General features: G+C 40.0%; 1 protein-coding gene across 5 annotated transcripts in view; it reads left to right on the top strand.

The window, feature by feature from the left end:
• The window catches only part of DPP10 (dipeptidyl peptidase like 10), a gene marked incomplete at both ends in the record, with an annotated part of 1,352,958 nt that overhangs the window by 1,225,209 nt on the left and 111,299 nt on the right, over positions 1-16,450 (top strand). For all 5 annotated transcript variants that reach the window (XM_081242278.1, XM_081242277.1, XM_081242276.1 and 2 more), the window contains one exon: positions 2,861-2,958. In XM_081242278.1, the coding sequence (XP_081098404.1) occupies positions 2,861-2,958 (98 nt within the window). The remainder of the gene's footprint in view (positions 1-2,860; positions 2,959-16,450) is intronic.

The raw sequence follows: 16,450 nt of genomic DNA, 5'->3' as shown, positions 1-16,450 counted from the left end.
CCTGATCAGGCTAGAGAAATGGTTAGACTCAAAAAATACAGAGAAAGACCAATATTTTCAAGGAGAAACATGGCAATTGAATTAAAACAAAAGTGATGTGAAAGGGACCCCCTAAATGAGGGAGAAGGCTAAATTGCCCAAGACAGATGAACCCAAGCACTGGAGGGTTTTAGAGCAATAAAAAGCTTTACAAAATTTGACACCTGAGCCTTCTCTGTGAGGCAGGCTCATAGCTTATCTTCCAGGAAGCCCTTTATCATGTGAACCATTTTCATAATCTCTCTTTATAGTCACTGCATTTCTAAAATGAAAGCCTTTCTGGACTCCTTTCTTTGGATCAAACTTCTGATGTGAGTGATACGCTCCCACAGATGTGCTAGTCATTTTTATAATGAAGACTCTTTTTTTTTTTTTTTTTTTTTTTTTTGCGGCACGCGGGCCTCTCACTGCTGTGGCCTCTTCCGTTGCAGAGCACAGGCTCCGGACACGCAGGCTCAGCGGCCATGGCTCACGGGCCCAGACACTCCGCGGCATGTGGGATCTTCCGGGGCACGAACCCGTGTCGCCTGCATCCAGGCGGACTCTCAACCACTGCGCCACCAGGGAAGCCCAAAGACTTTATTTTTAAAAAGCAGTTTAAGATTCATAGCAAACTTGAGGGGAAGGAAGATATTTGTGCCATATACCCCCAGCTTCCACTTAGCACCCCCCATCAGAGTTGTGTTTTTGATATAGTTGATGAAACTCCATTGACACATCATAATCACCCAAAGTACAGAGTTTACATTACAGTTCAATCTTGTTGTTATGCATTATGGTTTTGGACATATGTGTAATGAAAAATACAGAGTATTTTTCACTGCTCCACAAATCCTGTTACTTTGTCTATTCATCCCTCCTCCCTCCCCTCCATGTTCGTTATTTTTAATAACTTAACAAAACATTCTTGAGGAGCTATTACCGATTATTGGTGGAATGCATTATGTTGCTTCTGCTCCTGATTTAACTCTGGGTTTTGTCAGTACCAATTCCTTGAACATGAATCTTTCTTTGGTATCTTTAAATCAGTTTTATCATTCCCTTTAGATTTTTGTCAGGTCTTTTAATTCAACTCGCTTTTAATTTCCGTGTCCTTTTCTGTATATCTCACATGGTCTTCTCTTCACAAAGCAGCTACACCACAATGATACTAGTGTGTTGTTGAGAAGCACATTGAGCCACAAGTAGCCAATTGATTCTGTTAATTATTTATTCACATCAACATTCTTTCACTCATTCATCCTACATGCTTGAGATATATTGGCATAACTTCCCATTTCTGCTCCCTAAGAGTTCACAGTTTGAAGGCCGTTGCCTAGGAATGAACGGAAGCAAATCTAGAGCAGTTAAGAGCATCCTGGGGTTAAATACTAGCTCCCTCAGTTACTGGATGTTTCACCCTGCACAATTTGCTAAGCTTCTCCATTTTCATCTGGAAAATGGTTATACATAAGTCTTAGAACTGTAGTAGGAACATATAATAAGATAATTCATGTGATGCTTTAACACATAGTAGGAGCCAGAAACATATGAACTGCTATACAGCGTAGTTATTATTTCATAAATTTTGATTTAATAAACTCAAATTACATTTTCTTACCACTGTCTTTCTAGTCTTCATGCCAGGTACATAGTGAGGGCATTCTCCATGGCCCACATCGCAAGGAACATTTATACCTCATTTAGTATTCATTACAATTTAAAAGAAAACCTATGATGATAAATGCATGGAAGAAATTAGGTATTGTGGAATTTTAAACATGTGGCACTGGGATTGGGTAGGTTTTCTTTTTCTTTCTTTCTTCTTTTTTTTTTTTTTTTTCAATTAGCCAAGCTTTCTTCCCTTTGCTTTTCATATCCTATAGTGTGAGCAGCTGCTTTATCTACTAGTTGTTTTGTAAAGCCAGCCCTTCTGGTGCCATTCTAGGGGAAGAACACAGAACATTGCCTAATGAGTAAAGTCATCGTGATTTTCTATCACCTTTAATTGTCTGACTAAAATGCTAGAGAAGCAGCAATCTACAAAAACAATTGAAAGCAATCATGTTGAATTTAAAATCATTTCTACTTCAGAGAAATTAAACTTTTTTCCCCATTGTAACACAAAACTGTAAAAGAATCAAAATGCATTTTCTTTTCTCTTTCTGACTTACTCATATATATAGAATGTAAAAAAAAAAAAATGGTACTGATGAACCAGTGGCAGGGCAGGAATAAAGACGTAGACAGAGAATGGACTTGAGGACATGGTGTGAGGGGTGGGGGAGGGAAGCTGGGGCAAAGTGAGAGTAGCATCGACATATATACAATACCAAACGTAAAATAGATAGCTAGTGGGAAGCAGCAGCATCACACAGTGAGATTAGCTCGGTGCTTTGCCATGACCTAGAGGGGTGGGATAGGAGGGTGATGCAAGAGGGAGGGGATGGGGGATATATGTATGCATATGGCTGATTCACTTTGTTGTACAACAGAAACTAACACAGGGGCTTCCCTGGTGGCGCAGTGGCTGAGAGTCTGCCTGCCGATGCAGGGGACACGGGTTCGTGCCCCGGTCTGGGAAGATCCCACATACCGCGGAGCGGCTGGGCCCGTGAGCCATGGCCACTGAGCCTGCGTGTCCGGAGCCTGTGCTCCGCGACGGGAGAGGCCACGGCAGTGAGAGGCCCGTGTACCGCAAAAAAAAAAAAAGAAAAAAAAGAAACCAACACAGTATTGTGAAGCAATTATTCTCCAATAAAGATCTATTAAAAATGCATTTTCTTTCTTTCTCAATATATTCTAATAATGTATTTGCATTGCAACTTTCATTTTCTCAAAGGCAGGTCAAGTGAACCCAACAATCAAATTATATGTTGTAAACCTATATGGACCAACTCATACTTTGGAACTCATGCCACCTGATAACTTTAAATCAAGGTATGTAATTTCAATTTCACTTTTACCAGAAGATAAATCTCTTAACTCCAATGATCATTTTGTTGCAACTTAGAGAGAGATGTGATCAGCTCAACAAATTCACTTGAAAATAAAACTGAGGTTGCGTCCATTAGTGCAGGAATGAACTCATTGTGGATCTCTTGTTGTTCCCAGGAAGGATATAGAGTATTGAGGTCATTACCAGCACCACAAAATGACTAAATATACTGATACCAAGAATTAGCTCTTTGGCAGGAGATGTGACAGAGAGATGGGGACAAAGGATAATTTTCCATTGAATTTTCTTCCTGAAAATAGTCACTCAATGTTTTTAAATGGTCCTCTTTCAAAGAGTATAATCTTCATAAAATGTGTGTAATTTTCCAACTTTTTCCCTATAACTTGCCAATGATTCCCTAGCTTTGTTTTCCACGCAGAGAAATTTAACGAGATTTTGCTTTGAAATATTCTACATAAGAATCCTGCTTATTTAAGTCTGAGTGGGGAGAAAAGAAACGCATTTTATGGGTCAGAAAAATAATTTTAATATTAGCAAAATTTCCAGTATTTGAACAACTAATCAAATGACCATGTGGATTGTGAAATCCAGAGTGGTCTCAGACTTCAAAGGTGATTCTTTCAAATATTTTAATCCTGTGAAAATTTACAGCAGTCCTGGAGATGGAATAGGCAGCTGATTTAGGAAAATAGTTTTATACTATATTGAATGGTATAAGGCTAAGCTTCGAGTTTGTTTTGATGACATCAAAAATAATCACAAGGTGACTGATTCAAGTAGAAATTCCATTCAGTGTTCCATTGACATATTTGGGAAAATCTCATCATATTTGGGATTTTCACAGATAGTTCAGTCTTTACCATGTAGAAATTTTTCCTACTTGAAAAGTTATTAAAAATATATGGAATGCTTACACTGGAAAGACCCCCATTAATGATCTAATATAAACTGTTCCTATTATTGATGGAAAAGATGGGGCCCAAAGAAAAAGTATGCTTAAGATTAGTTGGTAGCAGAGGTAGAAAGTGAAGTAAAGCCTGTTTCAAGTTATAGAGCATTTCATCTAGGTTGTGATGAAAGATCTTACAGGGTCATTAAAATTGGTGTATAGAATACAGTACAGTTGACAAAATCAGATGAAACTTCTACTTCTGAGCTTGGTTTACCAGCCATGAAAGATTTGGACACAAATGAAGCAATTATGAAAATTATTAATATTTTATGTGATCCTTAAGGCTTATCTTTTACTCTGGTTTGTTCAGTGCTCTGAATTAACAATAAAGAGCACTAACCTGGCGTGTTTGAGTCACATCTCTATTGTGTGACCTTGTATAAGTCACTATACCTCTCTCTAAGCCTGAATACCCTAATCTTAAAATAATAATTTCTCATTTTTATCAGTTTTTTAAATCTTTGAAATGGAAGTCAATTTTATGATATCCAGGTTTCTTTCTAATAGAAGGTAGTGATTCCTGACCTTGATGCTGTTACCTAAGAGTCTTTCTAATGAATTCACCAGGTAGGACATAGCAGTGTCATCAGATACAAAGCTTTGTAAAGACAGAATCAATTGTCATTATTAGAGTATTAGTTAAGCATATATCTGTTTAATACTTGAGGTACAATGTGATCAAATTAGTCACCCATTGTGAAAAGGTATCACATATCTTTAGATGTTGGAAATCCAGTACATAGAATGGTATACTAGATCCCTCTAAGAATGAGGAAGAATCCTGTGAAGAAAAAGTTCTTAACTGTAATTCAGGGATGTTGGTTTAGCAATGAACTTGGTCTACATTTGGGAGAGTCGTGTAATACCTTATCTGCACAATGTATGTAACATGTTTCTTTTTCTGCCTCGTAGTTATGTAAGTGCCAGTTGTGGCATGTGAAACCACAGTTGGCACTTTTGGTGCACCAAAGTGTGTGATTTACTCTTTTTGTTGGAAAACTCAAGACCAAAATTTACTTCAGAATGTTTTCTTCAATATTCCCCAGGAATATTCAGTTTTTATGTTTCCTTACTCACTTATTCCTGGTGAAAGCTTTAGTCCAATTTCCTATCACCTGCATTTAACCTCTCTGAGCACCAGTATTACTTTGATGGGCCTCCAAACACAAACATGAACAAAATAGAGCTATCCATGGTGCAAATCAAAGAATGATGCATTTATCTGCACATCAAATGGAAATTAAACTCATACTTTTCCTTGATTTTGTTTTAGGATTATCAATATCTATAATATTTAACACTTAGTACTTTAGCCTTATGGAAATTTGCTAGAAAACTATTGTGCCCTCCCTAGTTAGATAGACATTTGAGATCTAAAAGAGCATAACATTTTCCATAATTTATTGGTCAGGGTCCTGGAAATTAAAAACACTCAAGAGGGATAATTGAAATGCAGTTAATTAAGGGATTATTAACAAAGATATGCACGGGATTAAAAGGAAAATCACAAGGGACAGGAAAGCAACACAGAGTCTGCAATAGCAGAAAGCCTTTACTGTCCCAGCACTGAGGGAGCAAGGGGCAGACTCACTTAGGAAACCTGAAGAGGCTTGTAGCTGAAGAACAGAATGGACCAACAGGGCCTGTCCACAGGTAGAACAATTAAGTCATTGCCAAACCGGGCCCTAATAGGAAGTGGGTCCTGGGAATAAACACCCTGAACTCTCTCCTCTAAAGCTTTGAGTTCCTCCAGAAGTCTCTCTTGGGCTAGGGATCCTCGTTGTAGAGTCCAGCCTCTGGAGACCTTGGGGGTGAGTGGTAAGGGGCAAACTCGAGAATAGATTTGGCAAATGGGGAATATTCAACAGACATGATTTAAGGATAATATTTGCCTGAAAAGTTATCATTCTTATTACTTTAGGGATGTGTTGAAGATGTCCAGAAGAACACACAATAATTTGATGCCATGTGAAAAGTGTTCTGTCTCTGTTTCTAGTTGTGTTTCTGTCCCTGTCTTTGTGTGTGTGTGGTGTGTGTCCTTCAATCTCTCTGTCTCTCTCTCTTTCTCCACACACACACACACACACACACACACACACATGCATTTATGGTTTACCTAAGTAATACTTGTACTTTTCCTAAAAACCTGCTATATTTTTCTCAAGTGCATTGTAGATTATGTAACGAATCATGTTTCAGCTGTTTGCATCAGTGTATTTTGGACATGGAGTTTACCCTTGGTGACACCTGGGTATCTCCTGTAACTTATTTTCCTTTATCTGTCTCCCTAATTTTATTTACCACAGTATTCTTAACTCATTCTAAGCTAACACAAATTCTTTTTATTTTTTGAAAATGTTAGCTCTATAAATATACAAATTAATAGTTTGTTGGTACCAGTATTAGTAGAAATTTTCCCATATTTATTAGTGACAGTATTCCCATAGGTATTGCAAGCCTATGTACCTTTATTGGAGAATTTAGGTATGAACTTAAAAATACATAGTTAACTTTTAGAGGAAGTATTTTTATAATAATGAATCATGTAGATTTAGAGACTTCTCACATTATTTTGGAGAAGTGGTTATCTCCTGTGTTCATTCATCTCCAGGCTGAAGAATAAAGACAGTGGTTTGTCTTTAGGTTCTCCTCACTCTCTGTCTTTGACATTCTACTTACCAGAAATCTTTCTTTAGTCATCCAACCTTTCTGACACATTGTTCTCAGCCTGTTTCATTGATATGACACTGTCATATTGCCCCTGTCATTCTGGGCTTGAACCGCCATGGTTTTTCTTCCTATTTAATTGAAGTATGTCTAGTCTGTGTCTCTTATTCTGCCAGTGAATGTCTATACCTTCCAATAAAATCTAATTAATAAATTTATCTGTATTTTTTATTATGGATTTTTTTATTAGTTTCTGCTTTATAACAAAGTGAATCAGTCACACATATACATCTGTTCCCACATCCCTTCCCTCATGCATCTCCCTCCCTCCCACCCTCCCCATCCCACCCCTCCAGGCGGTCACAAAGCACCGAGCTGATCTCCCTGTGCTCTGCGGCTGCTTCCCACTATCTATCTACCTTACGTTTCGTAGTGTATATATGTCCATACCTCTCTTTCGCTTTGTCACAGCTTACCCTTCCCCCTCCCCATATCCTCAAGTCCATTCTCAAGTAGGTCTGTGTCTTTATTCCCCTTTTACCCCTAGGTTCTTCATGACATTTTTTTTTAATTCCATATATATGTGTTAGCATACGGTATTTGTCTTTCTCTTTCTGGCTTACTTCACACTGTATGACAGACTCTAGGTCTATCCACCTCATTACAAATAGCTCAGTTTCGTTTCTTTTTATGGCTGAGTAATATTCCATTGTATATATGTGCCACATCTTCTTTATCCATTCATCCGATGATGGACACTTAGGTTGTTTCCAGCTCCGGGTTATTGTGAATAGAGCTGCAATGAACATTTTGGTACATGTCTCTTTTTGAATTATGGTTTTCTCAGGGTATATGCCTAGTAGTGGGATTGCTGGGTCATATGGTAGTTCTATTTTTAGTTTTTTAAGGAACCTCCATACTGTTCTCCATAGTGGCTGTACCAATTCACATTCCCACCAGCAGTGCAAGAGTGTTCCCTTTTCTCCACACCCTCTCCAGCATTTATTTTTTCTAGATTTCTTGATGATGGCTATTCTGACTGGTGTGAGATGATATCTCATTGTACTTTTGATTTGCATTTCTCTAATGATTAATGATGTTGAGCATTCTTTCATGTGTTTGTTGGCAGTTTGTATATCTTCTTTGGAGAAATGCCTATATAAGTCTTCTGCCCATTTTTGGATTGGGTTGTTTGTTTTTTTGCTATTGAGCTGCATGAGCTATTTATAAATTTTGGAGATAAATCCTTTGTCAGTTGCTTCATTTGCAAATATTTTCTCCCATTCTGAGGGTTCTCTTTTGATCTTGTTTATGGTTTCCTTTGCTGTGCAAAAGCTTTGAAGTTTCATTAGGTCCCATTTGTTTATCTTTGTTTTTATTTCCATTTCTCTAGGAGGTGGGTCCAAAAGGATCTTGCTGTGATTTATGTCATAGAGTGTTCTGCCTATGTTTTCCTCTAAGAGTTTGATAGTTTCTGGCCTTACATTTTGGTCTTTAATCCACTTTGAGCTTATTTTTGTGTATGGTGTTAGGGAATGATCTAATCTCATACTTTTACATGTCCCTGTCCAGTTTTCCCAGCACCACTTATTGAAGACGCTGTCCTATCTCCACTGTACATTCCTGCCTCCTTCATCAAAGATAAGTTGACCATATGTGCGTGGGTTTATCTCTGGGCTTTCTATCCTGTTCCATTGATCTATCTTTCTGTTTTTATGGCAGTACCACACTGTCTTGATTACTGTAGCTTTGTAGTATAGTCCGAAGTCAGGGAGCCTGAATCCTCCAGCTCCGTTTTTCGTTCTCAAGATTGCTTTGGCTATTCGGGGTCTTTTGTTTCTCCAAACAAATTTTGAAATTTTTTGTTCTAGTTCTGTGAAAAATGCCAGTGGTAGTTTGATAGGGATTGCATTGAATCTGTAGATTGCTTTGGGTAGTAGAGTCATTTTCACAATATTGATTCTTCCAATCCAAGAACATGGTATATCTCTCCATCTGTTGGTATCACCTTTAATTTCTTTCATCAGTGTCTTATACTTTTCTGCATACAGGTCTTTTGTCTCCTTAGGTAGGTTTATTCCTAGATATTTTATTCTTTTTGTTGCAATGGTAAATGGGAGTGTTTTCTTGATTTCATTTTCAGATTTTTCATCATTAGTGTACAGGAATGCCAGAGATTTCTGTGCATTAATTTTGTATCCTGCTACTTTACCAAATTCATTGATTAGCTCTAGCAGTTTTCTGGTAGCATCTTTAGGATTCTCTATGTATAGTATCATGTCATCTGCAAACAGGGACAGCTTTACTTCTTCTTTTCCAATTTGGATTCCTTTTATTTCCTTTTCTTCTCTGATTGCTGTGGCTAAAACTTCCAAAACTAGGTTGAATAAGAGTGGTGAGAGTGGGCAACCTTGTCTTGTTCCTGATCTTAGTGGAAATGGTTTCAGTTTTTCACCATTGAGGACAATGTTGGCTGTGGGTTTGTCATATATGACCTTTATGATGTTGAGGAAAGTTCCCTCTATGCCTACTTTCTGCAGGGTTTTTATCATAAATGGGTGTTGAATTTTGTTGAAAGCTTTCTCTGCATCTATTGAGATGATCATATGGTTTTCTCCTTCAACTTGTTAATATGGTGTATCACATGGATTGATTTGCGTATATTGAAGAATCCTTGCATTCCTGGAATAAACCCCAGTTGATCATGGTGTATGATCCTTTTAATGTGCTGTTGGATTCTGTTTGCTAGTATTTTGTTGAGGAATTTTGCATCTATGTTCATCAGTGATATTGGCCTGTAGTTTTCTTTCTTTGTGACATCCTTGCCTGGTTTTGGTATCAAGGTGATGGTGGCCTCGTAGAATGAGTTTGGGAGTGTTCCTTCCTCTGATATTCTTTGGAAGAGTTTGAGAAGGATGGGTGTTAGCTCTTCTCTAAATGTTTGATAGAATTCGCCTGTGTAGCCATCTGGTCCTGGGCTTTTGTTTGTTGGAAGATTTTTTATCACAGTTTCAATTTCAGTGCTTGTGATTGGTCTATTCATATTTTCTATTTCTTCCTGATTCAGTCTTGGCAGGTTGTGCATTTCTAAGAATTTGTCCATTTCTTCCAGGTTGTCCATTTTATTGGCATAGAGTTGCTTGTAGTAATCTCTCATGATCTTTTGTGTTTCTGCAGTGTCAGTTGTTACTTCTCCTTTTTTCATTTCTAATTCTATTGATTTGAGTCTTCTCCCTTCTTTTCTTGATGAGTCTGGCTAATGGTTTGTCAATTTTGTTTATCTTCTCAAAGAACTAGCTTTTAGTTTGGTTTATCTTTGCTATCGTTTCCTTCATTTCTTTTTCATTTATTTCTGATCTGATCTTTATGATTTCTTTCCTTCTGCTAACTTTGGGGGTTTTTTGTTCTTCTTTCTCTAATTGCTTTAGGTGCAGGGTCAGGTTGTTTACTCGAGATGTTTCCTGTTTCTTAAGGTGGGATTGTATTGCTATAAACTTCCCCCTTAGAACTGCTTTTGCTGCGTCCCATAGGTTTTGGGTCGTCGTGTCTCCATTGTCATTTCTTTCTAGGTATTTTTTAATTTCCTCTTTGATTTCTTCAGTGATCACTTCGTTATTGAGTAGTGTATTGTTTAGCCTCCATGTGTTTGTATTTTTTACAGATCCTTTCCCGTAATTGATGTCTAGTCTCATAGCATTGTGGTCGGAAAAGATACTTGATACAGTTTCAATTTTCTTAAATTTACCAAGGCTTGATTTGTGACCCAAGATATGATCTATCCTGGAGAATGTTCCATGAGCACTTGAGAAAAATGTGTATTCTGTTGTTTTTGGATGGAATGTCCTATAAATATCAACTGAGACCATCTTGTTTAATGTATCATTTAAAGCTTGTGTTTCCTTATTTATTTTCATTTTGGATGATCTGTCCATTGGTGAAAGTGGGTTGTTAAAGTCCCCTATTATGATTGTGTTACTGTCGATTTCCCCTTCTATGGCTGTTAGTATTTGCCTTATGTATTGAGGTGCTCCTATGTTGGGTGCATAAATATTTCCAATTGTTATATCTTCTTCTTGGATCGATCCCTTTATTGTTATGTAGTGTCCTTCTTTGTCTCTTCTTATAGTCTTTATTTTAAAGTCTATTTTGTCTGATATGAGAATTGCTACTCCAGCTTTCTTTTGATTTCCATTTGCATGGAATATCTTTTTCCATCCCCTTACTTTCAATCTGTATGTGTCTCTAAGTCTGAAGTGGGTCTCTTGTAGACAGCATATATATGGGTCTTGTTTTTGTATCCATTCAGCCAATCTGTGTCTTTTGGTGGGGGCATTTAGTCCATTTACATTTAAGGTAATTATTGATATGTATGTTCCTATTCCCATTTCCTTAATTGCTTTGGTTTCGTTATTGTAGGTATATTCCTTCTGTTGTGTTTCTTGCCTAGAGAAGTTCCTTTAGCATTTGTTGTAAAGCTGGTTTGGTGGTGCTGAACTCTCTCAGCTTTTGCTTGTCTGTAAAGGTTTTAATTTCTCCATCAAATCTGAATGAGATCCTTGCTGGGTAGAGTAATCTAGGTTGCAGGTTTCTCTCCTTCATCACTTTAATTATGTCCTGCCACTCCCTTCTGGCGTGTAGAGTTTCTGCTGAGAGATCAGCTGTTAACCTGATGGGGATTCCCTTGTGTGTTATTTGTTGTTTTTGCCTTGCTGCTTTTAATATGATTTCTTTGTGTTTAATTTTTGACAGTTTGATTAATATGTGTCTTGGCGTATTTCTCCTTGGATTTATTCTGTATGGGACTCTCTGTGCCTCCTGGACTTGATTAACTATTTCCTTTCCCATATTAGGGAAGTTTTCAACTATAATCTCTTCAAATATTTTCTCAGTCCCTTTCTTTTTCTCTTCTTCTTCTGGAACCCCTATAATTCAAATTTTGGTGCGTTTAATGTTGTCCCAGAGGTCTCTGAGACTGTCCTCTGTTCTTTTCATTCTTTTTTCTTTATTTTGCTCTGCATCAGTTATTTCCACTATTTTATCTTCCAGGTCACTTATCCGTTCTTCTGCCTCAGTTATTCTGCTATTGATCCCATCTAGAGCATTTTTCATTTCATTTATTGTGTTTTTAATCGATGCTTGATTCATCTTTAGTTCTTCTAGGTCCTTGTTAACTGTTTCTTGCATTTTGTCTATTCTATTTCCAAGATTTTGGATCTTGGAAATAGAATCTTGGATCAGCTTTACTATCATTATTCTGAATTCTTTTTCAGGTAGACTGCCTATTACTTCTTCATTTGTTAGGTCTGGTAGGTTTTTATCTTGCTCCTTCACCTGCTGTGTGTTTTTCTGTCTTCTCATTTTGCTTATGTTACTGTGTTTGGGGTCTCCTTTTTGCAGGCTGCAGATTCGTAGTTCCCGTTGTTTTTGCTGTCTGTCCCCAGTGGCTAAGGTTGTTTCAGTAGGTTGTGTAGGCTTCCTGGTGGGGGTGAGTAGTGCCTGTGCTCTGGTGGTTGAGGCTCGATCTTGTCTTTCTGGTGGACAGGTCCACGTCTGGTGGTGTGTTTTGGGGTGCCTGTGGCCTTATTATGTTTTTAGGTATCCTCTCTGCTAATGGGTGGGGTTGTGTTCCTGCCTTGTTAGTTGCTTGGCATAGGGTGACCAGCACTGTAGCTTGCTGGTCGTTGACTGAAGCTGGGTGCTGGTGTTGAGATGGAGATCTTTGGGAGATTTTCGCTGCTTGATATTATGTGGAGCTGGGAGGTCTCTTGTGGACCCGTGTCCTGAAGTTGGCTCTCCCCCTTCAGAGGCACAGCAGTGACTCCTGGCTGCAGCACCAAGAGCCTTTCATCCACCCGGCTCAGAATAACAGGGAGAAATGTAGAAAGAAAGAACTAGTAGAAGAAAGAAAGGAGGAAGGGAAGAAAGGAAGGAAGGAAGGAAGAAAGAAAGGAGGGAGGGATGGAGGAAGGATGGAAAGAAAGAAAGAAAGAAAGAAAGGAGGGACGGAGGGAGGAATGAAAGCAAAAGGAAGAGTGAATAGAAGAAGGGAGGGAGGGAGGGAGGAAGGAAAGAAAGAAAGAAAGACAGGAGGGAGGGAGGGAGGAAGGAAAGAAAAAGAAAGTGGAAAGAAGAAGGGTGGGAGGGAGGGAGGGAGGAAAGAAAAAGAAAGAAGGAAAGGAGGAGCGGAGGGAGGGAGGAAGGGAAGGTAGGAAAAAAAGAAAGAGCAGGTAAAGTAAAGTAGAATAAAGTATGAAATATAGTAGCGTTATTAAAATTAAAAAGTAATTACTGAAAAAAAAATGGACAGATAGAACCTTGGGACATATGGTGGAAGCAAAGCTATACAGAGAGAATCTTACACAGAAGATTACACATACACATTCACAAAAAGAGAGCAGGGGGAAAAATCAAAAATCTTGCTCTCCAAGTCCACCTCCTCAATTTGGGATAATTCGTTTAAAAAGAGGAAAAGGGCGAGAAGTCTGAAATCTTGCTCTCTAAGTCCACCTCCTTAATTTGGGATAATTCGTTGTAAAAAGAGGAAAAGGGGGGAAAGTCTTAAATCTTGTCCTCAAAGTCCACTTCCTCAATTTGGGATGATTCGCTGTCCATTTATGCACTCCACAGACGCAGGGCACATCAAATGGACCATGGAGCTTTAATCCGCTGCCTCTGAGGCTGCACAGAGAGATTTCCCTGTCTCTGCTCTCACAGCTCCCGGGTCTCAGCCTTGGACCTGGCCCCGCCTCTGCGCGTAGGTCGCTGGAGGGCGTCCGTTCTTCGCTCAGACAGGATGGGTTTAAAGGAGCCGCTGATTCGGGGGCTCTGGCTCACTCAGGCAGAGGGCAGGGAGGGGCGTGCAGTGTGGGGTGGGCCTGCGGCGGCAGAGGCTGGCGCTCCGTGCGCTTTCCTGGGAAAGCCATCCCCAGGTCCCGGGACCCCGGCACCCCGGCAGTGGCGGGGTGCACAGGCCCCCCGGAAGGCGGGGCGGACAGTGACCCGTGCTCGCACACAGGCCCCACGGCGGCGGAGGCAGCAGCAGCCCCAGCGTCCCACGCCCGTCTCCGGGGTCCGCGCCTTTAGCCGCGGCTCGCGCCTGTCTCCGGCGATTCCCCAAGCAGCCCTCTTAATGCCCTCTCCTCGCGCACCGGGAAACAAAAGGGAAAAAAGTCTCTTGCCTCTTCGGCAGCTCCAGACCCTTTCCCCGGACTCCCTCCGGGCTAGCCGTGGTGCACTAACCCCTTCAGGCTCTCTTCCTGCCGCCAGCCCCAGTCCTCTCCCTGCGCTCCGACTGAAAGCCGATACCCGAGCCTCAGCTCCCAGCCCGGCCCGCCCCGGCGGCCAAGCAGACAAGCCTCTCGGGCTGGTGTGTGCCTGAGGGCACCGATCCTCTGTGCGGGAATCTCTCCGCTTTGCCCTCCACAGCCCTGTTGCTGTGCTCTCCTCCTCTACTCCGAAGCTTTCCCCCTCCGCCACCTGCAGTCTCTGCCCGCGAAGGGGCTTGTAGTGTGTGGAAACCTTTCCTCCTTCACGGCTCCCTCCCACTGGTGCAGGTCCCGTCCCTATCCTATTGTCTCTGTTTATTCTTTTTTTCTTTTGCCCTACCCAGGTATGTGGGGAGTTTCTTGCGTTTTGGGGGGTCTGAGGTCTTCTGTCAGCGTTCAGTAGGTGTTCTGTAGGAGTTGTTCCACGTGTAGATGAATTTCTGATGTATCTGTGGGGAGGAAGGTGATCTCCGCATCTTACTCTTCCGTCATCTTCCTCCGGGGTCCCAATTTATCTGTATTGATGGAAGTGACCCTTCTTACAAGTAAAGCATGGATATTAACAGAGGTCTTTGGAGGACACTAGCTATGAGTTGGTCATGAATGTCATCACTGTACACTTGTGGGTTATCTGGAAGAGAGTGAGTTTCAGAGTAACCATATGTGCACAAAGACTGTTGTGAACAAAGAGTAGTGATTGGAAAGGAAGCCAGTGAAAACACAGGTTTGACTGCTAATATACCTGTCTGTTGGTGATGCTGGTGCCTCCATTCCACATACCCTTGTGAACAATTGGATCTCTTGTGCCAGACCACCCAGCTAATAGAAAGTCTTTCTTGACCTGAGTGCAATCCCTCTAACCCGCTTGTCTCTGTCTCTGTGGCTCAAGAGGACCAGATCCTCGAGGACTTCCTGGGTAATCCAGAGCCATGGAGACTAGGAACAAGCAGGAAATCCAGTTATAAGGAAGGGACACTTTCGCTGGCCACTGGTCATGGGACACCAGATCTAATGTGTTCATGAGATGGAGTTCCAGGAGGACAGCCACATCTGCAGCAGGCAGGCCAAGGAGTGTGACATTTTCAGGTAAGGGCACTTCCTTATTTACTTATTCAGAGGAACCCTGAATACTTATAAGCAAACTGAACAAGTCATTATAAATCATAAGGAGATGTGCACCTAGGACCTTGGAACAAAGAAAGAATACAGGATGTAATTTAGTTAGTGAATACCTTTCCTCCCTTCTTACATGCCAAGTTCTACTTATCTTTCATTTTGGATATTTCCAACACTTTATTATGGAAATCTCAATGGTTGGAAATTATCCCAATGGACTTTACAAGTTCTATTTTGGGGAGAACTCTCATCCTTATGAATATATGTACTAAGATATCTCACATAAGACTAAATTTTGCTTATGAACATGAGATACATTATGTACAAACACACAAAATCATATTATTTAATCAAAGAGAAATGTAAGTGGTATGACTATAAATAATTTTTGTTTGTTTTTCTTTTTTTTGAAATTTTGAACTTTATTTTATTTATTTATTTATACAGCAGGTTCTTATTAGTCATACATTTTATACACATCAGTGTATACATGTCAATCCCAATCTCCCAATTCATCACACCACCACCACCACGCCCCCACCACTTTCCCCCCTTGGTGTCCACACGTTTGTTATCTACATCTGTGTCTCTATTTCTGCCCTGCAAACTGGTTCATCTGTACCATTTTTCTAGGTTCCACATACGTGTGTTAGCATAGGGTATTTGTTTTTCTCCTTCTGACTTACTTCACTTTGTATGACAGTCTCTAGGTACATCCATGTCTCTACAAATGACCCAATTTAGTAGTGCTGCAATGAATATTGGGGTGCATGTGCCTTTTTTGAATTACGTTTTTTTCTGGGTATATGCCCAGTACTGGGATTGCTGGGTCATATGGTAATTCAATTTTAACTTTTTAAGGAACCTCCATACTGTTCTCCATAGTGGTTGTATCAATTTACATTCCCACCAACAGTGCAAGAGGGTTCCCTGTTCTCCACACCCTCTCCAGCATTTGTTGTTTGTAGACTTTTCTGATGATGCCCATTCTAACTGGTGTGAGGTTATACCTCATTGTGCTTTTGATTTGCATTTCTCTAATAATTAGTGATGTTGAAGAGCTTTTCATGTGCTTCTTGGCCATCTGTATGTCTTCTTTGGAGAAATGTCTATTTAGGTCTTCTGCCCATTTTTGGATTGGGTTGTTTGTTTTTTTAATATTGAGCTGCATGAGCTGTTTATATATTCTGGAGATTAATCCTTTGTCCGTTGATACGTTTGTAAATATTTTCTCCCATTCTGAGGGTTGTCTTTTCATCTTGCTTATGGTTTCCTTGGTATGCAAAAGCTTTTAAGTTTCATTAGGTCCCATTTGTTTATTTTTGTTTTTATTTTCATTACTCTAAGAGGTGGATCAAAAAAGATCTTGCTGTGACTTATGTCAAAGAGTGTTCTGCCTATGTTTTCCTCTAAGAGTTTTATAGTGTCTGGTCTTACATTTCGGTCTCTAATCCATTTTGAATTTTTTTTTGT

The sequence above is a fragment of the Mesoplodon bidens genome (assembly GCF_964165515.1).
Source record: "Mesoplodon bidens genome assembly, chromosome: 8".
NCBI lineage: Eukaryota > Metazoa > Chordata > Mammalia > Artiodactyla > Ziphiidae > Mesoplodon > Mesoplodon bidens.
Note: the sequence above shows the minus strand (reverse complement) of the source record. Positions and strands in the feature narration are given on the sequence as shown.